We start from the raw sequence: 24,388 nt of genomic DNA on the forward strand, positions 1-24,388 counted from the left end.
GGATTTTTCAAAAATTGAAACAATACCGAAACATTCGAAACACTTGAAACATTCATATCAAGTTTTTCAGATGATGCCTAGGCCAAGGGGTATACCACTAGTATGAAAAAACAAGGATTCCTCGAATATTTACTAAAAATATAAAGGGGACTTTTTCTAAATCCCTCAAGTCTTTGAAGGGAGACTGAGGTCACTACGTGAAAATTTTCAAATTCAACAACATAATTCGCGGGCGGCAAGCCGTCAAATTTTTGTAAGTTCAATTTGTGGGCTTCAGGCCGACGAATTGGGTTTGTTTTCTTTTTAATAAAAAATAAAACAGCATAATGCACAAGGGTTTTGCATGTCCTTGAATTTTGGAACACCAGATCTTAGAACATTTTTTTAAGAAAAAATGGAATACCCAACCGATCCAATTTTATTAAAGACATTATCTTTTCTTCTTCAGTGATTATAGAAATAAGCTTATACATTGTATGAAATATTAAACCAATTTTGTAAATGAGAATCTGAATTGTACTTAACCATTCCAATGCTGGAAACAATATCTCAGGCAACTAAATAAGATCATCACATAACCAGGGGCAACAGCAAAAACTCTGTTACTCCTACTGAGAACATGTAGGCAATTATATAAAAAGGGAAAAACTATCTCAATGGACCCACCAAATACTCTTCTCTTTGAGGTGAAAAAAAAAACCCAAGATGAGCTTGCAACTTCTACAAAACAGGGAACACCTACTATATCTTGCTCAAGCTTCCAAAAGAGAGTGTGGAGTGCGCCAGATCTCCACTGAATCTGGAATAAATCACATTGATCTAAGGAGACTGCAATAAAAAAAAAGATAAATGTAACAATTACGGTTTTCTTTTCAGGAGAAAACAGAAAATAAAGCAGATAAAACGGAAAAGTCGCACCTTCACAACCCAAAGACAAGGAATCAAGCCACTTGAGCTTCTGGTTTTGGTGTATTCTCTATGGGTTTCTTTGAGTTTGCGATGTACCTCCAACAGCGCTTGTGAACCCCACTTATTTTCTTGGGAGCATCTGCAGCTAGCACCCCTGCAATATACATGCTTAAAACCATCAACTTAACATTACTAGCATATACATTCTTAAAACCATCAACTCAACATTACTAGCGCAAAAATAAATTGAAGGTTAAACTATCCAGTAGGCATCGAAATGATCAAATATAAATATAGAACCTAGCCCATCATGGAAGTTTGGAAACAACGACAAAGCCTCAACCCAAAGATTTGGGGTTGGGTGAAATGTCTGGTCAGGATTCATGTTGGGGGGTCGTGGATTTCCACACTAAGCGCCAACCTGATGCAACCCTCCGGCAATTTAGTGTAAAGAACTCTCACAGTATACATTAACACTTGATAAATTTTGGGAAAACAACAGAACATAACCTCAAGCGTAATGAAACCTGGATTGTATGTAATGGGTATAGAGAAAACCTAGCTTTCCTCATTCTCCCAAAAATAGTATTCAGAGCACCATGTACGAAAAATACCATTTACTTAATTCTTACTCAATAACAATGATGATAATTATCCACCCAAAAGTGATCACAATATCTCAGCGCAGTCCAGAGGCACAACAAACCATATTTGGGAAAGAGAAGGTTTCTCCCATCCAATATTACGAACAAAATAAAGTAATCAATGACATAAAGCCTGTTGTCAACACGAGCAATCTCGTGATGGCCAAGTGTCAATGGGAATGCCAATGACTAAGTGGCTTTTGTGCTGCCCAACCAAGATTCTTATTTTAACTCAGCAAATGAGGGTGAAAAAGTGTCATCTTGAACAACAAAGACATCAATTCAAGAATTTATGGCAGAATCCATTAGCATGGTTTTTAGGTATGGACGGTCTCAAGTTAGACCACCAGAACATCTCTGGGTCTCTCTTGGCAGAGTTACTATCCTATTGTAGTATTGTGAATTGGAATGCACATAAGATCGGTTTTTGGATAAGAGCAGATCACAATGTATTGTCATTAGCTCACTTAATGCTAGTGGAGATATGAATGAATTTAGCATGGACCTCAATAAAATGCAAATTGGGAAGACATTGACCCCATATTTTTTAACAAAAAATCCCTCCCTCCTCCAAAGCTCCAACTGCCCAAATCTTTGTGCATCTCCTGTTTTAGCCAAAATCTCCAAGATCTCCACCTCTTGGTCTCCACTGTCCACGTGTAGAAGACAAAATCCCGTTTTTGCTCAATGGACGAAATACCGCTAACTTGAGGTACACCCCTTAGTATTCACTGAGAACTACACAATGTTCAACCTCACAAAGCCATGGAACTCCTTCCAAAATGATTTCACAGAGGAATGCACACAAGCTTCCTAAAGAAACTCGTCCACTTTCTCCAGCTCCTCATGTGATAATAGACAATCCTCTGTCCATCTCTTGCTAGACTCTGAGGGCCTAAACTACTTAATCTGTCCATCCCACGCAGGTATCACCTGAAAGGATTGGGGGAAACCCTTACTGGTCTTCTTATGTGACTAACCACTCGTTCCACCATTAGGGTATGTCGATATAGAGAATGATAACCTACCCATATGTGTATCATATTATCACCCATAGACTTTACCAACTAAGCTAGTCGTCACCTTCACACAATGCAGCTCTCATGTGCAAGTTTGTGGAATGGGGTTGAGTTGAACCCCAAAGCTTTGCATCAGAAAATCAAACATATTAACCAATCTACACTCCCCTCATTAACATATGTGTATGATTACGTTTTGTCTCTCTTTAATGGAGAGTTGGATTTGAACCCACAATCTTTTTTTGGCTCACTAAGATTTTATATTCCCAGACTAAAACCTTTAATGAACTCTTAGTACGTATAAAGACTTCTACACTAAAGAACAACATTAACACAGAAAACTCAAATATAATAAATCATTAACAGCTCTTTATACGAAACTTAGAACCCAAAAAACCAGAAACCAAACTCACCATCTTTGTGAACTATTCCCCATGCCTTTCCATGCCGACCATCCTGCAACAATAACCCAAAAAAGAAAACCTATTAAGGTAAAAATGCATGAAAAAAAAAAGAGAGAAATAAACATGGACCTTGTAGAGATTGATCTTGGTGATCTGGTAGGAAACTCCAGTCCAGTGAGTCTTAGCCATCTGATAACCAATTCCCCAATTGGGAAGAAACTGAGCAACTTCGATGAGGTTCTTCTTCTTCTTACGCTTTGGTTTCTTCGACACTGATGTTGGTGCACTCGAAGACGGAGAAGTCGTCGCAGAAGTTGCAGAAGCACTGAAGCTTCTAACGAGATTGAAGGAATTTCTGAAGAGACGAAGAGATCTCTCCATCACTTTCTCTGTTAGTCAGAAATTCCATTTAGAAATTAGAGTACAGAAAGAATGCGAAAATGATTCCATGAAAAAGGTTTGAATCATTCAATCAGAGCTCGAATTCCAAATTATAAAAAAAATTCCAAATTTCCAGAATTAATGAATTCTCCCTCATTAAAAAAGACCAATTCTTACCATCTCAAAATAAACAACCCCAGAAACTACATATTTTAGGGTTTTGTTGTCGTGCTTATTAGGGTTTTAAGTCTACTTTATTGAAGATCCATCTGTAAAAAAAAACCTAATTTCAATCATGAACGAAGAAGAAGAAGTACGCACTTACCTCGCTAGAAAATCAACTCGCTTGGTTGTTTCGCTGTTGGGAGTATGAGGTAGGATTTAGACTCTTAAGACGCAGAGGAGTTCCCAAAGAATTAGCACACATCTTGGGGTGGCATTAGTAAAAGTTAGTGTGGCAATAGAAACTCTCTATTTTGAATAGGTTTTAGTATTTTTAAAGTAATGTTTAATATATATATATTTTTTTATCGTTTTTCATACAAATATTTAAATAGTACCTCATAAGCATGGTTTTAAAACTGGGCTTCGTCTCATCCATGTTAGATGACAAATTGTCTCGGATGAGTTTTTCGATACATTTGAAACGTCTCATTCAAAAAAATGAAAAATGAATATGGGATTTTATATCTCATCCGAAAAATTGATTTGTTCGTCTGTCTTGTCGATACCTGACATTGAGATGACTCAAGCAATACATCTCAATCTCAGACAAGTTTTGAAACCATGCTTGTAAGTCATAATTTGATAAAGTTTCTAATTGACTCTCTATTTCCATGTTGGCTCAACTAAAATACCAATTTAATACAATGAATTGGTTCAAACCAATGAGTTTTTGGATCGAGCCACCTTGAAAGTCAATCAAGTCGAGTCAACTTATCCAACTTTTGATTAAACTCCAATAAGTTAAAAAACTGTAGGTGCATAATTACACTTAGTAACGTGGACCAATAAAAAGATATCCAAGCAGCCACAAAAACACAAACAAAAAGAGTTAACACCTACATGTGTCGACTCTTCAAGGATTAAGATTTGGCTTGATTGACGAGTGAGGTTAGTCGAGATCATCATGTGTCAATTCTATCGAGTGCGAAAGAGGACTATGATAGTATGATACGTGGCTAATGGATAATACTTAGTTGAAGACAACTTTGGCCGAATGATCATCCTTATAAAGGACTAAGCATGGAGTCAAGTTGGAAGATAAATACGAAAGATAATGTTGATCATTTTTATAAAAGTCGTGATAATCTGACTCCCTGATGTGGCATATTCAAAATACTCTCATGATGTGGCATGTGCTAGAACGATATATTTTTTTGATAATTCTAGCACATGCCACATCAAGAGAGTATTTTGAATATGCCATGTGGAGGAGTCAGAAAATCACCACTCATCTTCTAAAAGAATAAGCATGAAGGCGACTTAGAAGATAAATACGACTTAGAATAGAAGATCTTTTCAGAATCTTAGGAGTTTAATCATAAGGAAGCATGACACAGAGAAAAAAGTTTGAATGAACATGAAAGTATAAAAGATGAGATTAGAAAGTTTTGTGATCAAAAAAGATACTAAGCCAAGACTCAAGAAAGTTTTAGAGCTGAGTTCTATGTAGAGGAGTTGGAGAAGTACTATAGGGGTAGCACATGCGTTTGGGAACCAAACACTCTAAAGTAGCGTTTGGAAACCATCCCAACTTTTGAAATAAGACAAGAATACCCTTGTATTCAACTTGCTCATGTTTTTTTTTTCTTCTAATGTCATACATCCCTAATAATCACACAATGGATACTTTTTTGATAAAAATATGTAAATTATTAAAATAGGAGGGACTTTTGAAAAATATTTTAAAACAAGTGACTAGGCCAGAGATTTTGGCCTTCATCAAAACTAGGAGGTATATGTCTAAATTACCTTTTTATTAAAAGAAAATAATCCTTCACCTTTTTCTTTATATTTATAAACAATTTCTAAAGTCAAAAGTTGGCTCTAAAATAACATCAGCCTCAGCACCAAATTTAATTTGGAACATTACAGCAAACCCTATGCAGTTTGACTCTCACCTAATTGACCAAAAATCATTTGAATACCCCCCCCCCCCCCCGGAACCAACACATAATAACCCCTTTACCATAGGATTCCCATCCTTGACGTCTTCAACTACACATTTCTCCTTTATGAGCAGTATTTCGTCAAATTGTTTATATCTATAATTGTAAATTTCTTCGGGCATCCTGTGAAAGGACACTCTCACTTATCCAGTGCGTGTGATGTGTGGCATTGCATATGCCCGGGGGAGGAACCGATATATGTCTTGACTTTGGCCCTATCTCTTCCAATCCTCCTAGTCAGTTGTAAGTTCAGATAACTTGCCATTAAAAAAAACTTGATATCATTTAAATTAAGATGTGCAAATTGACTTCGTTTGGAGTCAAATCAGATCAAATCAACGTAAGTCAATTCTATTAAATAAAAATTAAAATTAAAATAAATTTTTCATAAAACCAAACCAAATCAAATTGAAATAAGGTTGGTTTAGCTTAGTTGAGTTTAATTCTATGAGTTGCCAATGTCCTATAAAATATAATTTGCAAGTAACATATTTTAATGAAAAAAATATACATGAAATTTCATATAATAAACCATTAATCTATCCTTAAAAAATCATCAATTTATATCTTAACTTCTAAAAAATAGTAATTTATTAAGGCTCGATTTTCGATTTGATTCAATTCTATACAAACTTTACATTGAGAACCAAATCAAATGGATCGGTTCTCTATTTTCTCAAATCAAAATCCAATCATAACTTTGTTCCAAACCAAACCAAGTCATTTTAAAGCTATCACTTTTCGTTTGTACCTGACCAAGTTGCACACTTAATTTAAAGAGCCGTGATAGACTGACTTTTCTAGGTGGCATACTGAATTGACTCATTGATGTGACAAGTTTAGAATTTTAGATCTTTTTGCCTTGGGATACGTTGTAACACTTCCCCATAAAAAGGTCTATCTCGAGGGATCCATGTATCCCGAGGTGGAATGATCTATAGTTTCCAAACGTGTCCACATAAGTGAGTCGATTGCGTATGCCGCCTGGCGAGCCATTTTATGAGGACTCTAATTTAAAGTTTTAACGATTTGACTCGTTCGAAACACCATGACTCAAATGAGTCAATTAAGTATCAGTAGTGGACGGTGAGTCGAAATCCCGGGTTTTAAAACCGTGATCCACAATCCAGATTCATCATCTCTCAACTCTCAACGGCAATAATCGATCTCGCGATAGTCGCCTTTCTCTTCTATCATTTCTATCTCATCTGTTCGGATCAATTCTGGTACGATCGAATCCCTAAATTACGATCTCTTTGATCTCTTCTTTGTTTCTAGATTTTTCGATTCTTGAATCCATGGAGAACGCGAAAGAACCTTGCGGAGAATCAAAAGCAAACGATTCTGAAAACCCTAATTCCGTTACGGAACCCGAAACCGAATCGAATTTGGCTCCGTCTCGGCAGTCTTCGAGAACTCCATTCACGAGCCTTAGCCAAGTCGATGCCGACCTCGCTCTCGCTCGGAGGTTGCAGGAACAGGTTCAATCTGCAAAAGTTTAAATCTTTAGTTTTTAATTCTAATTGGACTCAGTTTTGTTGGATTTTGATTGAATTATTTACTTTTCACGTATATGTTCTATTTAGGGTTTCAAAAATTTCACACCTAGACCTTCATTTGTTCTTAATTATATCTGAAAGTTGCGATTATTTTTATTCATAGTGGATTAGAAATTAGAGGCTACAAGAACAGTTCAATCTGCAAAAGTTCAAATATCTAGTTTTTAATTCTAATTCGACTAAGTTTTGTTGGATTTTGATTGAATACATGTTCTATCTTGGGTTTCAAAAATTTCACACCTAGACCTTCACTTGTTCTTAATTATATCTGGAAGTTGCGTTTTTTTAAAATCATATTGGATTGGAAATTAGAGGTTGCAAGAGCAGGTTCAATCTGTAAAAGTTCAAATATGTAGTTTTTAAATTCTTAATTCGACCAAGTTTTGTTGGATTTTGATTGAATATATGTTCTATCTTCGGTTTCAAAAATTTCACACCTAGACCTTCATTTGTTCTTAATTATATCTGAAAGTTGCGTTTTTTTTTTTTATAATCATATTGGATTGGAAATTAGAGGTTACAAGAACAGGTTCAATCTGCAAAAGTTCAAATCTCTAGCCTTTTTATTCTAATTGGACTCGGTTTTATTGGATTCTTTAATTTTCATATATATATTCTATTTAGGGTTTCAAATATTTGAAATTTCACACCTAAACCTTCGTTTGTTCTTAATTATATCTGAAAGTTGCGATTTTTTTTATTCATAGTGGATTGGGAATTAAAGGTAACAAGAACAGGTTCAATCTGCAAAAGTTCAAATTTCTAGTTTTTAATTCTAAATCGACCAAGTTTTGTTGGATTTTGATTGAATATATGTTCTATCTTGGGTTTCAAAATTTTCACACCTAGACCTTCATTTGTTCTTAATTATATCTGAAAGTTGTGTTTTTTTTTTATAATCATATTGGATTGGAAATTAGAGGTTACAAGAACAGGTTCAATCTGCAAAAGTTCAAATCTCTAGTCTTTTTATTCTAACTGGACTTGGTTTTATTGGATTTTGATTGGATTCTTTAATTTTCACATATATGTTCTATTTAGGGTTTCAAATATTTGAAATTTCACACCTAAACCTTCGTTTGTTCTTAATTATATCTGAAAGTTGCGATTTTTTATTATTCATAGGGGATTGGAAATTAGAGGTTACAAGAACAGGTTCAATCTACCTATCAAAAAAAAAGCAGAAGAAGAGGTTCAATCTGCAAAAGTTCAAATCTCTAGTTTTTAATTCCATTTCGACTTCGTTTCTTGGGATTTTGATTGAATGATTTACTTTTCATGCGTATGTTTTATCTAGGGTTTCAAAAATTTCACACCTAGACCTTCATTTGTTTGTAATTGTATCTGAAAGTAGTGATTTCTTATTCATAGTTGATTGGAAATTAGAGGTTCCAAGAACAGGTTCAATCTGCAAAAGTTCAGATCTCCAGTTCTTAATTCTAATTCCACTAAGTTTTGTTGTATTTTGATTGAATTACTTACTTTTCATGTATATGTTCTTTTTAGGGTTTTAAAAATTTCACACTAGACCTACCTTCATTTGTTTTTAATTATATCAGAAAGTTTCGATTTTTTGGATTCATAGTGGATTGGAAATTAATTGGGTGTGTTTGGATGTGAATTTAGGAGAGGGCATATATGATGCTGGCCTTGAATGGTGCAGTGAGTGATTATGGAAGTTCAGAGACTGGTAGTTTTGTGTACGAAGATTATATCGATGATCCAAATGATGATGATAATGATGATGCTGATGAAGATGCATTTGATATTCATGCACATCTTGAGGCTACAGATAATAACCAGGTTTCTGGACTTCAACGATCGGCTTTTAATAGTGATGAGGCCTATGCAAGAGCTCTCCTGGATGCTGAAGAGCGAGAAATGGCTGCTCATTTGATGGCCCTTGCAGGGATTAATGATTGTGAGTTGGTTGAAATTGGTCCATCGAAGTAGTTTCTCATCTTGCTTTCTTTCCCTTGTGAGTTACCCATTTATTATATTTTCTAATAACTTGTTATGATTATAGGGGAACCAGAAGATACTGATGATCATGATAGTAATTCTCAGGTATTCATGCTTGTCTCTGATTTTATTCTATCACTAGTTCCTTTTGCAGCTTAAATAACGTCAAAAATTAGCAAATGGAGTCTTGACTCTTAATATAAGATATTCTTAAATGATCTGAATTAATAGAACTTTATTTTGAGTATATGTGGGGGCCTTTCTTGTGTATTAATGTCATTATCATGTTCAGTTACCATGGCTCGTGTTAATTTCCTGCTTGCGATGTGTTTGAATTATTCATGTTTTAGTGGCTTAATTCTTGCTCAGAAGTTACAACTGCTCTTGGATCTATATTCAGAAATGAGATACGACCCATTGAATTTGAAAGCTGATCATAAATTCCATTTGTTTCCTATCTGGTTGTTATTTTGGTAATGCTATTCAAGTTCATATCTTACTATCTTTTGGGACCATTATTAGGATATAGCAATGCATATTTAATTCCTAATGTATTACTGGATAATTTTATCTGTATCTTTCGATAGATGGGTGAAATTTTGATAGGAAGTGGAGCAACCTCAGTATGTATAATGTGATTTAAAGGCCAGTTTAACACTAGCACCATGATACGGTTTTCTAGAATCTTAAGCTCATTTTTCTAGGTCTGAGCGTACAAAGAGGATTCCCAAATTTTAGATTTTTTTTTTTTTTGAGAATTATGTTCTTCTAACTACTTTGTGGATTGGCTTTGTTGAGTTTAGTCCCACATTGGACACAAATTGCCTTGTTTCTTTCCTTATAAGCTCTTGGGCCTCTCCACTCATTGTCAATTGGTTTGAGTTGGACCCCCAAATTTATCATGGTATCAGAGCGGGCCTTTCTCTCCTTCACATCACCTAGTTCATATCTCCACTTGCTTTGGCCAAGTCCTGCCCACATGTGTGGGGGCGTGTTGAGTTTAGTCCTACATCGGACACAAATTGCCTTGTTTCTCTCCTTATAATAAGTTCTTGGGCCTCTCCACTCATTGCCAATTGGTTTTGAGTTGGACCCCCAAATTTATCAGGCTTAATGTATCAATATGTTTTTCCCTAAATTGGCTTTATATTGTGCAAATTTGCAAAAGTGTAAAAGACGCATGTCATAAAATGATATACTTCTGATTTGTTGGAGGACAATGTGGCTTCGTATTTTCGAGCCAACAAAAGAACTCTTTCCACAATGTATCTCACCATTTAATTATAGGTAAAGGATTTGTTTAGGTTGGAATTATGGAGTATCTAGCTGTAAAACATAATATATTCTGGCCGTATCTGAACTATTTCAGCACAAACTCTTCATTGTTTGTGTAGACATTGGGGGTAATTTCATTGAGAATCGCACATACAGAAACATAGAAGTCAAACAATAGGTAACATGGGGGCATGATTATTATAAATTATACTCATGATACCTAAGATGGACTGATATCAGTCATTCACATAATTTCATTCTTCATTTGATAATTTGTAAATCTTACTAAGTTACTCATATCTCAATACCATCTCTTGATTTTCAAGCTATACTTCACGGCTTCACATTGCATTCAGTGCATTGCTGGATAATTCATTTACTATAGCTTGGGTGTAGATACTCTGAACCTTTTTTCTTTTGATAAGTATAGATACTCCGGACATAATTATAGTTTGAGTATTGGCTATATCAATTGGCAACTTTTATATAAACAGGAAATGTGGGTAACTACATGGTAGTTAGGGGAAATAATACCCATGTGAAAAATTGAGCAAAATCACACGATTAGCTACTTAAGTATTGATTTTTGACATACAATGCTTTACCCTTCCAAAGCAAGGTTTCAAAACTCAGTCGGTCCTGAGTTGCTTGTCTGATTTTATTTGGGATCGGTGTCAGGCGCGCTGGAGTTCCAAATATGACTAGGCAATGACATTGGACCGGGATTGGCATATGATCGTCCAAAACTCAGTTGAATCTAAGTCACTGATCCACACTAATATATATATATGTACACAAATGGGAATCATATCAAGCATGTGGTTATTGTGTCCATGGGGATGGAGTAGGGAGACATACCTTCTAGTTTTTTTTTTTGTTTTTTTTGTTCGTATGTGTGTACCACACCTTCTGGTTCTTTTTCCCTGGACTAAAACTCTCTCTCTCTCTCTCTCTCTCTCTATATATATATATATATAAGGGAATGCTAACATCCAAGGCCTTGTGGGGACGTTAACATTCTCCCTGTATTTTTCCCAATGATATGTTTCCTCATTTTGTCTTTTAGTGAAATAGACAAGGGTATGTTAGTCTTTTACATAAGAAATACGTTTATTATGCCCGTAATAAATGCATTTATTATATTGGCATTGATTGCCAAAACATTTACTACAGAAAAGGCATTTAAATCAAAAGACTAAATTTCCCTTTGCATTTATTAGGTAAGCAAGCATTTATTATGTCCCCGTGAGGTTTTGGACGTTAACATTTCCCACATACACACACACACACACACACACACACACACACACATATATATATATATATGAGTCCGTCTATACGTACTCCTTTCTTTTACTCTGAATCCATGTCGTTTGCCCAGCAACATCAATGGACAATCTTTATGCTGACATGGCAAGTTTTTGTCTTCATTTTTTTCCTTTAATTGGCTCTGCTCTAGGCGGTTAAATAGCGGAAAAGATGGGTGCAATAAAACTTCTCCTTTGGATTCTCTCCCTATTAAAATCCATGCTAAGCATTTAAGTTAGACACGTCACCATAGGGTTCAACCTTGCCATCTCATTAGTATACAACAGTTAGATGTCTTTCCTTAAAAGCACACCAATAGGGTCCACTTTCCTAATCAACCTATCTTTTATTGATTTCTTATATGAATGATCAAATCAATTACCAATATCTATGTATCACTTATAGAATGATTTTTACAGATCTAAATCAAAATATCATGGAGTTAGAATACCCAATTAATGCAATTTGAAGGGAGCTCATCAAATATTGGATATTAGTGAAAATAATAAATTATATATTTTTAATAAAAATCAATGTCAAAGATGTTTCAATGACATTAGTGGACCCTTCTAAATTAGCCTGATTTTGTCACAAACTTCTTAAAAGGGGCTGTTGGGCCCACGTGATAGCCAAATTAGATCATAGCCCACGTGATTACACAGTAAGCATTTAAGCCTTACGAAGGGTCGGTTTGGTCAGATGGATTACCACATTAGCAGTCCAATACCACAGCCCTCTAGATTTTATAGAAAAAACTCAGATCAAATAAGGGCTGTGGTGACAAACTTCATAGAGCTCATAGAGTTTCGTGACTACCTTCCTAAAAAACCCAGATTTCATATAGTTCATGACTCAGATCCAAAAAAACTCGGATTTCATAGAGTTTGTGACTAACTTCCAAAAAGGGCTGTTGGGCTACATGTTGGCCGAATGACACCATAGCCCTATGAATTCCATGGTCTTGATCTGATTTAAAAATAATAAATAAATAAAAACTTTTTTGTTTTTTAGCTTGATCCTAGACTTTCATTATTACTATTATTATTTTTATTATTGTTATTGTTGTTTATGATAATTCTTCAAATTTTGTGTTCTACATTGCCGTGGCATCCTATATCAGATTTTGGATGCTAGATGGAGGTGTGATCATGGCATCCTTTTATTTTCACTGAGAAAAATATGGAAAGAGAAGAGACTTACATTGGTTGGCTGTTGCCTTCAATTAAAGTAAGGATAGGGATACAAATTTAATTAAAGTAATGACTTGGATCAAGCCAAGTCGTATAAATTTTTTCTAACTGAGTTGCCACGTCAGCAGTTTTTGAACCGTGAACTATCTTCTATTAATGGTGGAGATTTGGTGTAAAGAAAGGGAATATAAGTAGGGAGTATGTATAGACGGACTCTCTCTCTCTCTATATATATATTAAAAAGAATGTGTTCAACCCAATCTATTCCGAGTCAGGCTTAGCATGAGTAATGTGCAGCTTGGGTGACCTTAGGCCGACCTCCTCATAAACGAGGCATACTAAGCTGAATGTTTCTGTCATTGCAGCTCAAGCGTATAGGGCAGTGCAAGTTTGTTTTCACTACACGCTCTAGGTTTTGCACCATCATTTGTTAAATGGGAGTCGAAGTGAGACAGTGTGGACAGTGGTCCATGCAAAAACACAGTAGTAGAGCCACTACGACCCTCCTTGTGGTTACATATTGAAGGAAGAAAATACTCCAATGTTGATGACTCTTCATCTGATTCTATAACCTTTAACCAGATTCATTTCAATAAAATCTTGAAACCACAATAACGTTCATTGATAAACTACAAAACAGGTAAAACTACAGGACTTGGGAAATAGGAAATTATTGCAATCAGAAAGATTATCCATTTCTAAGAGAACTTTCTATATGCAATTGTCAACAGTGTAATATATGGTCATTGCTAGTAAGAATCAAAAAGTGTGTGAAGTTACCTAGGTTATTGGTGACTGGTTATCAACCTCTCTATTAGCAATCCAAGAGCTCTATCAGTTGAAGTGCTTGGCTACATATCTGCAGGAGGATGAGAAAGAAATTGAGTGTTAGTCTATGGTAACCATAGAGCTCAAAATTTGCAGTTGGACCCAATGCAAACCTGATAGTCAACATCGACTGCAAGAGATGTGGGCTGACCATCTTTTCTTGGAACAATGCTACCTTCATTCTCTTTGAACTTCTCCGGATGATTTTTTGGTTCTTTATGAGGTTGAACATGAGCCAGTAATTCACAGCAATTGCCTCAACCATGTCTTCCAAATCTTGGAGAAGGAATTTTTTACACATAATGGAGAGATCATCTTATTTTGCTATGTTTCACTGCTTGCAAATAAAGGAGGCTCTAATACACCTTTATTCTTATGCATAGTCACCAAGTCGGGGTTCAGGAAAAAGTTGGCAAGGGAAAAAGTTGGAAAAAAAATGAAAAAATGGAAGTAGTGTTACGACAATATATTTTTTCTACTAAATGATGTGATCATTTATATCATTAAATCCTATTGGTCTTTGTTAAAATAGCTTGTTCTGAAAAAAAAAAAAATCACATTTTTTTTTGTTTAAATAGCAACAATCGGCGATTTAAACATGATTTTTAGAAAAAGTCGGCGACTTTGATATCTACTTATGTTCTGTAAGCACTATCTTAGTGCTCCTGCAACTTGGCAGACTAAAAGGACATGAGTGTGACGCTGCTGGATTCTTGAATTCCTCCATATTATAGTTAGTATGTGATTTCTTTATTCAATGCGGTAATATATTTGTGTCACTTATTGTGTCTTCAGGATGCATGGGAGGTTGATGAACTTTCATATGAGGTACACTAAAATTTGGTTATTGGTCCCTTGGAAGAGGTTCTTTATTTTAGTTTACTTTATGAAGAAGGGATCTATTATTATTACAGGAATTGCTTGCCTTGGGTGAAGTGGTAGGAACTGAGAGTCGAGGACTTTCTGCTGATACAATTGCCTCTTTGCCTTTAGTTAATTACAAAACAGAAAGCAACCAGGATGGCAGCACTGATCAGTAAGTACCTAATGTCCTCATTTTCAATGATTTGTAGTGGTGTGTGATGGAGGAATTTATATGGGTATGTTACAGATGTGTTATTTGCCGTCTGGACTATGAGGATGGTGATACCCTGACCGTGCTTTCATGCAAGCACTCTTACCATTGTGAGTGCATAAACAACTGGCTTCAAATAAACAAGGTATTGTTGTATTCTGTGGTGGAAAGTATACTTATTTTTCTTTTATTCCATGATAAAGGGGATCCTAATTTTTTGCTTAACATTTGAACTTTTTTACTTTCTCCAGCATTTAGGACGTGATCTGGTAAAATTTCTTACCTGTCTAGGTTTTTGGTTGTCTTTTTTAATGTTTTAACATCCTCCTTAGCTGGAGGTATTTTTATCGTTCAAGAGTAGATGAAACTTGGAAGGCTTTTTCCTTTAGACGTGCTCCCATTATTATGCCCGATGTCCTTTTCTTCCCGGATTAGAAATTACAAATTTTGATTACTTGCTACATGCTCCATTCATGAGTGTTATTAAAGACCTATGATTTATAAGTTGAATCCTTTGATTCAAACTGAATCATAACCAATCGAGTAAAATGATGTGGCACGTTTCCAAAAAAAACAATGATTACTTGTTTGCAGTTTTTTTCTTGAGCCTTGGACACTGCTCTGTTCTTTTCAGTTTCAGGAGCCAGCTTTTTTCGCTTTTTTAGCTTTTAAGCCAAAAAAGCCAGATAAATGATGTTCGTTTGGGCTTTTTTTACTCCTGTAGGTTTCAATTGAAGCCTAAAATTAGCTCCTAAAAGAAGTCGCCCAAGAGGGCTTCTTCAAATGGCTTTTGTTGGAAGCCAAAAACATAAAACGGTTCAAGCGTAATTACCAAAATACCCTTAATCTTTAATCAAATTTCTAACTAAACTTAATCTTAAAAAATGAAATGAGATAAGTAAAATACCCTTTATATTTATCAAAATACCCTTCATCTTTAATCAAATTTTCAATCAAACTTAACCTTAAAAAATAAAATGAAATTATCAAAATACCCTTCATCTTTACCAATTATCAAAATACCTTAATTTTTAATCAAATTTCCAACTAAACTTAACCTTAAAAATAAAATGAAATTATCAAAATACCCTTCATTTTCCAAAATACCTCTTTAATTAAATTTTCAACCAAACTTGACCTTAAAAAATAAAATGAAATTACCAAAATACCCTTCATCTTTACTACAAAGATCAAAAGCAATTCATCATCACTACTTTATTATCAAAACACCTTTCATCTTTATGTGGATGCTAGATTGTATATTATGCAGGTATTTTCTTTATCATATATATTTTTTTTAAGAGGAGGTCCTATCGAAATTTCAATAGAATTATAAAATTTATAAATTTATTATATATATATAGTGCAATTATATATTTGTTAAGGTATTCTGCTAATTTTTTGTGCATTATCAATATTAAGGGTATTCTGGTCATTTTATAAGAATCCAGCAATAAAAAGCTATCAAACGAACATCAATTTCTAGCTTATGTGCTTCTATAACGAACAAGCTTCTGCTGGATGTGGCTTTTCAGGCTCTGGACTTCTACTTCTTCTAGAAGCCAGCTTCTGGAGCTGGAGCTGGCTTCTGTAAAGAACAGACCAAGAACAACTATTAGGTGTTTTACTAATGAGTTTAGTTATCAAAAATATGTAAACTCGAATGATGAAAAATGTATGTACATCACAAAATTTGAAGATTAAGAATTGAGATTGTAAATGAAAGATGGAAACTTATTTAATTTGACTATTATTCCTACTAGTTAACTAATCTTTTCTTCTTCTCTTTTCCTTCTGTATTGCTTAAGTGAGGATACATCATTACCATCCAAAGCACTATCTTAAGTTTCACATTATAGAGTATTTTCCAAAAAGTGGAAAGAGAAAGTAAGAAAGAAAACACTCATATGGATGCCAAGAGTCGGAGACCTGCTATATATGATACATATTTAAATTTTTGGCTATTATTTCCTTTTTTTTTCACTTATGAATGTTAAAATCTCCATAAATTTTAGGATCCAATGATTTGATTCCGATGTAGTCCAACTATTATTTTGTGATCCTTTACGGTTTTCTTCCTTTGTGGTGTAGAGCAGCTTCTCTTTATCAAATTGCATTTTTTATTGGAGTCTCAAAGATAATTTCCATTAGATACCTAATGTGGAACGCAAATCAAGTCAATGGTTAAGGGTTCCGACAAAAAATTTGTAATTATTTAGGTTTTCACTTATTTGAGTCTAGATTTATTATTTTATCGTTCGGGGGTTATTTTAGATTAATTTTTTTATTTTGATTTCTATTTTAGGATTTTAATTTTATGTTTTTTGGGCTTGTTTTGATGTTTTATTTGCCCATGGTCTTAGTATAATATTTAGAGATAGTTTAGTAATTTTAGTTTGTCTTTTATTTAAATTTATTAGGGTTGAAAAATTAAGAAAGAGAAAATTACGAAAATTAGGTTATTATTTAGTGTTTTAGTTTGTTTTCCCCTTCTTCCCTCACCGTCTTGCATCAATACCCTCTTAAATCCATGTCTCAAATCCTGTTGAAAGGCCATGCCCTTTGGTTCATCGAGCCTTTTATTCCAAAATTAAGTATTGTATTCTGGGTTAGTACATCAAGTTTATTGGTTTTAGCCAGATTTAACAACTGTTCTCATATATACTAAGACGTGATTGTGATTGTGATTGTGCAGGTCTGCCCTGTCTGCAATGCTGAGGTTTCCTCTTCTGAGAACAGATAGTGGTGATGTATGATCTTGTTTTTAAGTTACATTTATTCTGATTCGAAACAGGTGAAACACAACAGCTATATATATATCTCTTGTATGGGGGTACTTTTTCACCATCTTTCTTGGAAAACATGCTGCATGGGCACTCGCATATTTATTATGTTCCTTTTTCTGCTCAAATCAATAGGTACCTCCAAAGACTAAAGTCTTGTTCAACATGTTATTATTATTTGTTTGTCGTAGTACAATGCTCTATCAGCATTCTTTTGGGATCACTTCCCATCCTAAAATCGGCCTATCAAATCAATGGTTGTGATCAATTTGTTGGTGGGCCAAGTATTATATATGTATTCAAGTGCTTGATTTGATTACACCAATTTTATGGATTCATCAACAAAGCAACCTTCTTCGTTTTTTTCTTGAGATATTTGTTATTTTTTTTCCATCAGACTTAAATGAAATTGTGTGAGTTTGAACTTCACAGCATATCCATTCTCCTCCTATATCCCAATCCACACCGGATGGTCCTAACCTGCAAATGCTTCAATGAAGACTATTTGAAAAGGAAAATTATGTGCCTTTACTTCTTCATTTCTGTCCCTAGTTGATGGATATCCAGCCATATTGGATGTATCACTTCCCTTTCATAAGAAGTGGCATCCTAACCCTCCTTTTATAAGCCTTTGATTTTTTCTAGTAGAAATTTTACCATATTCTATTTTCCAAAAAATTGTCTTATTCTTGAGATTGGAGGATGATGCTTGAAAATAGTTTACTCAAGAGGTAGAAAATGACTGTTTTTGGAACAAAATTATAAGGGTTTTGGTTAGAGCTATAACACTCCATAGTTTGGCGAATATTTGATATGCCCATGTTTTCAAACTGTTGAAATAGCCCTATTGAACTTTCTCGAGAAACAAACAAAAAACCAAAAAAACAAGCCAAGCCAAACTATGGAGCGTTCTATCTAAATTGCCCCTTTTTTAATATGGTAATGTGCCACTTTAAACCACCCCTTTTTTATTATGATTGCATGTTTGGGATAAAATTACTGAACAGATTGACCTTTCTGGCTGCAGCAACAATTTACAGACGGCATGCCAGTCAAGAAGATTAGTTGTTGTATTTTATTATTTTTATTTTTAAATGAGAAAAAATTACTTCAATGGGGTGGGGTGGGGAGAGAGAAGACCAAACCTGAACCAAAAAAACAATGAAGAAAGATTAGACAACAATCAAGAGCTTCCCATATGCTTACAAACCAATCCCACATCCCCAAAAGATCCTCGAAGAAAAATCCCATTTGCTTCAATAAAAATCAAACTCCATTGGGACTTAAAAGAGTTAAGACCCCAGAAATCAATGATTATCTCGTGATCTCAACGGCCGTTTATCCTCAAATACCCTAAAATTCCTTTCGTGCCACAGCCACAGCCCCCAACAAATATAGCAAAGGGGACTAGTCTCCAAAGTTTCCTCTTGAATGCCTGCAAGTCAACACCTCATTGAGACTTAACACTCAAAAACATTCCAGAGTGACCTTGGGAAACAGGCAAAAAAAAAAAATTATAAAAAGGCGGAACCTGATTCTATGAGGCTAGAGCACAAGATTTGGCTAAACCCTAAACTTTTGCCTTTCGGAAAAGAACGTTTTGTTCATCTAAAAACACCAGGAACGACCAACCCATAAGACTAAAATTGAACCACCCTTTACATAAAATTGTATTTATGTTTGGCATGTTAGATGAAGCCATGTTTCACCATTCATGACATCTCCTGCTTGGAAGTATAGGTGTTGGAGGTGAAGTGTTGAGAACTCACAAAAGTCCAAATTCCGATCCAGGAGTTGTCCTCTCATCTTTTTCTCTTCCTAGAATGAATCATAATATTGGATAAATTGCAAATATCAATCATATATAGCGATTCTTCTAACATCGGATCAATTATCAATCCTTTAAAATCTCACCTATTTCTTCTGAACATTTGTTCAATAATCACTCCTCCAATACTTTTTTTTTGAGAATCGAGACATGAACCCATTATATCTTTTTCTATTAGAACCACATTCCTCAGGGAGAAATAATATGCCCACTCTGTTTTCATGACACAAATATATGAGATCCAGTGGGGCTCAGCTCTCCTCCTTAAATAAACACCCAGAGCAACCCACAAGAATAAAATTGAACCACTTGAAGCATTCATGAAAGCAAACCAACAATAATATTCGCTTATAAGAACAGAAAATAGAACAACAGGAACTGAATAAGACATGGTGGAAAAAGGCACAAACAACCGCATAATAGATAGAGAGCGACACGATTCACTCACATGGTAGATAAGTGAGATATCCTATTCTGTTTTTCCATTCAGTTGTAATTTTCTTCAACACCCTCATCCTCATATCCCTCCTCCTCTTCATCATCAGCAGTGGCATCCTGGTACTGCTGGTACTCAGAAACCAAGTCGTTCATGTTGCTCTCTGCCTCTGTGAACTCCATCTCGTCCATTCCTTCCCCTGTGTACCAGTGTAAAAAGGCTTTGCGCCTGAACATGGCCGTGAACTGCTCACTCACCCTCCTGAACATCTCCTGAATCGATGTTGAGTTACCCACAAACGTCGATGCCATTGTCAGCCCAGTTGGCGCAATGTCACACACACTTGATTTCACATTGTTTGGGATCCACTCCACAAAGTAGGAAGAGTTCTTGTTCTGAACATTCAACATCTGCTCATCCACCTCCTTTGTGCTCATCTTTCCCCTGAACATGGCTGAGGCGGTGAGGTACCGACCGTGACGGGGATCTGCTGCACACATCATGTTCTTGGTGTCCCACATTTGCTGGGTCAGCTCTGGCACGGTTAGGGAGATGTACTGCTGCGACCCACGGGCTGTGAGTGGAGCAAATCCCACCATAAAGAAGTGGAGACGCGGGAACGGTATGAGGTTAACCGCCAGCTTCCTCAGGTCTGAGTTAAGCTGCCCAGGGAACCTTAGGCAGCACGTCACCCCACTCATGGTCGCTGAGATCAAGTGGTTCAGGTCCCCAACTGCAACAACAGTAGTATAAGTAAGGCTTTAATTATTATTTTTAATTTCATTGTGGTGATGATACCATGGTTTCAAAACTCGGTTAGACATCTTGTCCTGTCGATGGATGGGAGCAAGTTGTCTCAGACAAGATAAACCATTAAATAAAATTCTAAATGAAAAAAAAAAAATATATATATATATATATATATACAAATCTCGGTTGACTTAGATGAGTTTTGCTGACTCGGCCAAGATTTACAAAATATCATCCAAGTCATCTCGTTTATCCCACAAGACAGTGTGAAGTCTGAGACACCATGTAAACCCATCTCGTTGTTGAATGATACTGAGATGACTAGGGCGAGTAATCTCAATCTCAAATGAGATTTAAAACCATGACTGATACCATATGATACTTACAGCTAGGGGTGCTTAGCTTAAGGGTCCTGAAGCAGATGTCGTAGAGTGCTTCATTGTCAAGGACCATACATTCATCTGCATTCTCCACCAACTGGTGAACAGAGAGAGTGGCGTTGTAAGGTTCAACAACTGTGTCAGATACCTTGGGAGAGGGGAAGACGGAAAAGGTAAGCATCATCCTGTCTGGGTACTCTTCTCTCATCTTTGATATCAGTAGGGTTCCCATACCAGAACCAGTCCCTCCTCCAAGAGAGTGACATACCTGAAAACCTGACAAAAGTAGAGAGTAAACATAGTAAACCTGATCAGTTTGACACAATTTGAAATTTAAAAAGTGTCAATCAGAGGAAGAAAATCAAACAAAGAGAGTACAAATAGCTTATTCAATTTTCATGTCTGTTAGTGGAGCAAACTGACAGGTTATGCTCTTATACTCTGCAACTAAGAACTCACTTGTGTGCTATCTGATTCCCCGTCCATATCATCCTAAAATCAAGATTCCTATGTAATCTTCGTTCAATAATTTATGAAAATAACATAACCGCATTTGCTTAAGGAAAACATTTTCCTTGCTAGCTTAGTAAAGATGTTAAGCCTTCCTAGAGCTGCTTTGCTCAAATGGATTACCACATTAACAATCCTACACCACAGCTCTCTAAATTGCATCCAAAAACTCATATCCAAAAAAAAGGTTCAAAAAACAATATTTTTTGGGCTTGATCCAAGGTTTTGAAACCAATACTTTTTTGAAAATTTTCTTTTCAAAAGTTCATATAATTTTGTCTCTACAACCTTAAATCATCAGATCATGTTTTTGGATGCCAAAAAGTGAGCCCAAGGACCTTTGGTAAGGGTGAAATCCTTACTTAGTAAGGTTAGTAGGACTCTTTCCTAAATCTCTCCATTTCTACCAAGACTCTCATCTCACCTTAGACTCTCAAAGCATTTTGTTACTACTATATTCTCTACGAACGATTTGTTGTTTAGGAATAAAAAGAGCATGTAAGAAGAACAAAATAAGGTTATAAACTATCAGAAGGAGCATCAACAAATCAGCATAGAAGAGATCCTAAAAAAATTATTGAAACATCAAGAAATAATAAACTAAAATAAAATAAAACTATAAATATATTCATTTTAATTGAATTACTAGAAGGTTATCTCACGATTTAAATTTAAATATAGATCATACAAGCATCCAAGAAATCCCAAAATGCTATGCTTCCAATATTTGTACATTTTAATAAGAATCAAAGATCTGATAAAACCTCTTCATAGATCTAGATCGGATAAGAAAAACTCTTGTAGATTTCATATGCTTCCCCAATTCTCATCAGATCAACTTAATATAATATAACAAAATAAGCATAAAATTCAAACAGAAATTATCAAAATATCCCAGAATTGGAAGAGAAAAACAGATATTAAACCAGATCTAAACTTGCAAATGCAATGAGGAAAATTTTAATTATGATTCACATTGCTTCTTTATTGGGAAGATTAAGTAATATTATTTTTTTTTAATTGACATTTGGAAATAATCTCACTCATTTTTGCTTCCCTCTCTAGCAATTACATTCGAAGCATATCAGAAAGAGTATCAACAAATCAAGATAGAAAAAAAAATATCCTACAACAGATTACTGAAATATCAAGAAATAATAAAATAAAACTATGAATATCTTCATTCTAATTGAGTTATCAAAAATTTATCTCAAGATTTAAATTTAAATATAGATCATAGAAGCATCAAAGAAAACCCGAAATGCTACACTTCCAAGATTACAACATTTTAATAAGAATCAAAGATCTTCCTAGATCTAGATCCGAGAAGTAAAACTCTTGCAGATCTCATATCCTTCCCCAATTCGCATAGGATTCAATTAATATAACTAAATAAAAAAATTCAAACATAAACAATCAAAATATCACAAAATTGAAACAGAGAAACATATATTAAACCAGATCTAACCTTGCAGACAATCACAATTTTCCGCCTCTTTTCGAACAACATCAAGAACTGAATCGATCAACTCAGCTCCTTCAGTATAATGACCTTTCGCCCAATTGTTTCCAGCGCCAGATTGCCCGAAAACAAAATTATCAGGACGAAAGATCTGACCAAACGGTCCAGATCTGATACTATCCATCGTTCCTGGTTCCAGATCCATAAGAACAGCTCTCGGAACGTATCTTCCACCAGAAGCTTCGTTGTAGTACACATTGATCCTCTCAAGTTGCAGATCTGACGCTCCACCTTTGTATCTTCCTGTTGGATCGATTCCATGTTCATCACAGATCACTTCCCAGAACTTCGCACCGATCTGGTTTCCACATTGGCCTCCTTGAACATGAAGGATTTCTCGCATTTTCGAGATTTGTAGTTAGGGTTTCGAACTTGTTCGTTCCTCCTGTGTCCGAGTACATCGGTTTAGAGGAGGAGCGGATATATAGGAGAAAATGGTAATGTCGTCCTTAGGAAAACGTTTGCCTATTTTTCAGACAGTTGGATGATCTTATTTTCTAATCTCGAGGAAATATCAACGATAAATATTTAGGGATAGTGCCCACCTCAGGACCACAAAAGGAGGGGACTTTGAAGCTAAGGGAAGCGGGAATATACGGACAACAGTATTTTGAGTGCCGTTAAGTTACGGCGTTAGTTAGCACCTGGTATACACCGTACCATACCCCGCCATTAGGTTACGGCATTAGTTAGCACATGGTATACGCCCCTCCTCTCTGAGATACGCCCCATCACATGACCGTGGATCATTTGCCTCGAGATACAGAAAAGATATGTATGGTTGTGCGTATGTTGATGTAAGTGATCTACGATTCTGTGATGAGTGCCTTGGGGTCATGTGTTATAGGGGGACAGTTGAAAATCAATACACATCTGAAATATACTTGATGCCTGAATCGGTTCGAATCAATCTGATAAAAAAAAATATGAATAATCAGATTTGGATATACCCTAATTCACTCTATGAAAAAATCTGATTCAAATATATTTTAATATATTTTTTTTCTTATTTTCATATAAATACATGTAGATAAAATATTTTAATCTTTTTGATTTTTCTCTATAAATATATTTGTAGATAGAAAGTAAATTTTTTAAATTATTTGAGCATTGGTAATTTGGAAATAAGGCATGATTTCGAATCAGATTGGTTTTCGAATAAATGATGAAATGAAACAGATCGGACTCGATTCACATATTCATTGATCCAGTCGGATCAGGTGCATGTTTATAAAAAAATTGGATCAGTATTGGAGCAATACTGATCTGATACCAAGCCGATTCGTTGCCAACTCTACCTCCATCTTTCCATGAAGAGAAAAAAGGTTCTCACTATATTTTCAACCTTACAAAGGGTCATTTTGCTCAAATGGATTACCATGTCAACAATCAAACTCCATAGTCCTCCAAGCCAATAAAAAAATATATAATAAAAAAAATCCTTTTGTGATTGA

At 35.2% G+C, this 24,388-nt stretch overlaps 3 protein-coding genes across 5 annotated transcripts; 1 reads left to right on the top strand and 2 right to left on the bottom strand.

The window, feature by feature from the left end:
• Positions 1-493: 493 nt before the first annotated feature.
• Positions 494-3,835, bottom strand: LOC147405228 (uncharacterized). Of its 3 annotated transcripts, none has more exons than XM_086441459.1 (5): positions 3,683-3,835; positions 3,106-3,365; positions 2,986-3,028; positions 919-1,063; positions 494-799 (listed from the first exon to the last, which is right to left on the bottom strand). In XM_086441459.1, the coding sequence occupies exons 2-4, from the start codon at positions 3,355-3,357 to the stop codon at positions 942-944; spliced, it is 417 nt and encodes a 138-aa protein (XP_086297585.1). In that variant the 5' UTR covers positions 3,358-3,365; positions 3,683-3,835; the 3' UTR covers positions 494-799; positions 919-941. The 3 variants fall into 3 exon arrangements, with proteins under 3 accessions (XP_086297585.1, XP_086297583.1, XP_086297584.1); XM_086441457.1 differs by having other exon boundaries at positions 494-828; XM_086441458.1 differs by lacking the exon at positions 3,683-3,835 and adding an exon at positions 3,535-3,676 and having other exon boundaries at positions 494-828.
• Positions 3,836-6,634: 2,799 nt separating this feature from the next.
• On the top strand, positions 6,635-17,879 carry LOC147405229 (E3 ubiquitin ligase BIG BROTHER-related-like). Its single transcript, XM_086441461.1, has 7 exons — positions 6,635-7,009; positions 8,714-9,008; positions 9,114-9,154; positions 14,446-14,478; positions 14,565-14,686; positions 14,762-14,870; positions 17,421-17,879. Exons 1-7 carry the CDS (start codon positions 6,827-6,829, stop codon positions 17,466-17,468), a joined length of 831 nt encoding a protein of 276 aa, XP_086297587.1. The 5' UTR covers positions 6,635-6,826; the 3' UTR covers positions 17,469-17,879.
• Positions 17,880-19,631: 1,752 nt separating this feature from the next.
• On the bottom strand, positions 19,632-23,344 carry LOC147405230 (tubulin beta-1 chain-like). The gene is made up of 3 exons (XM_086441460.1): positions 22,881-23,344; positions 20,909-21,178; positions 19,632-20,505 (listed from the first exon to the last, which is right to left on the bottom strand). The coding sequence occupies exons 1-3, from the start codon at positions 23,275-23,277 to the stop codon at positions 19,823-19,825; spliced, it is 1,350 nt and encodes a 449-aa protein (XP_086297586.1). The 5' UTR covers positions 23,278-23,344; the 3' UTR covers positions 19,632-19,822.
• Positions 23,345-24,388: the final 1,044 nt, after the last annotated feature.

Source organism: Akebia trifoliata, chromosome 4 (assembly GCF_017979445.1).
Source record: "Akebia trifoliata isolate Shusen 1 chromosome 4, ASM1797944v1, whole genome shotgun sequence".
NCBI lineage: Eukaryota > Viridiplantae > Streptophyta > Magnoliopsida > Ranunculales > Lardizabalaceae > Akebia > Akebia trifoliata.

Coding starts and splice junctions, on each gene's coding strand:
- LOC147405229 (XM_086441461.1), top strand. CDS start 6,827: ATGGAGAACGCGAAAGAACCTTGCGGAGAATCAAAAGCAAACGATTCT. Junction 7,010..8,713: donor CTCGGAGGTTGCAGGAACAG/GTTCAATCTGCA, acceptor ATGTGAATTTAG/GAGAGGGCATATATGATGCT. Junction 9,155..14,445: donor ATCATGATAGTAATTCTCAG/GTATTCATGCTT, acceptor TTGTGTCTTCAG/GATGCATGGGAGGTTGATGA.
- LOC147405228 (XM_086441459.1), bottom strand. CDS start 3,357: ATGGAGAGATCTCTTCGTCTCTTCAGAAATTCCTTCAATCTCGTTAGA. Junction 3,029..3,105: donor CCAAGATCAATCTCTACAAG/GTCCATGTTTAT, acceptor TTATTGTTGCAG/GATGGTCGGCATGGAAAGGC. Junction 1,064..2,985: donor GGGAATAGTTCACAAAGATG/GTGAGTTTGGTT, acceptor TGTATATTGCAG/GGGTGCTAGCTGCAGATGCT.
- LOC147405230 (XM_086441460.1), bottom strand. CDS start 23,277: ATGCGAGAAATCCTTCATGTTCAAGGAGGCCAATGTGGAAACCAGATC. Junction 21,179..22,880: donor AAATTGTGATTGTCTGCAAG/GTTAGATCTGGT, acceptor TACTTTTGTCAG/GTTTTCAGGTATGTCACTCT. Junction 20,506..20,908: donor TAAGCTAAGCACCCCTAGCT/GTAAGTATCATA, acceptor CTGTTGTTGCAG/TTGGGGACCTGAACCACTTG.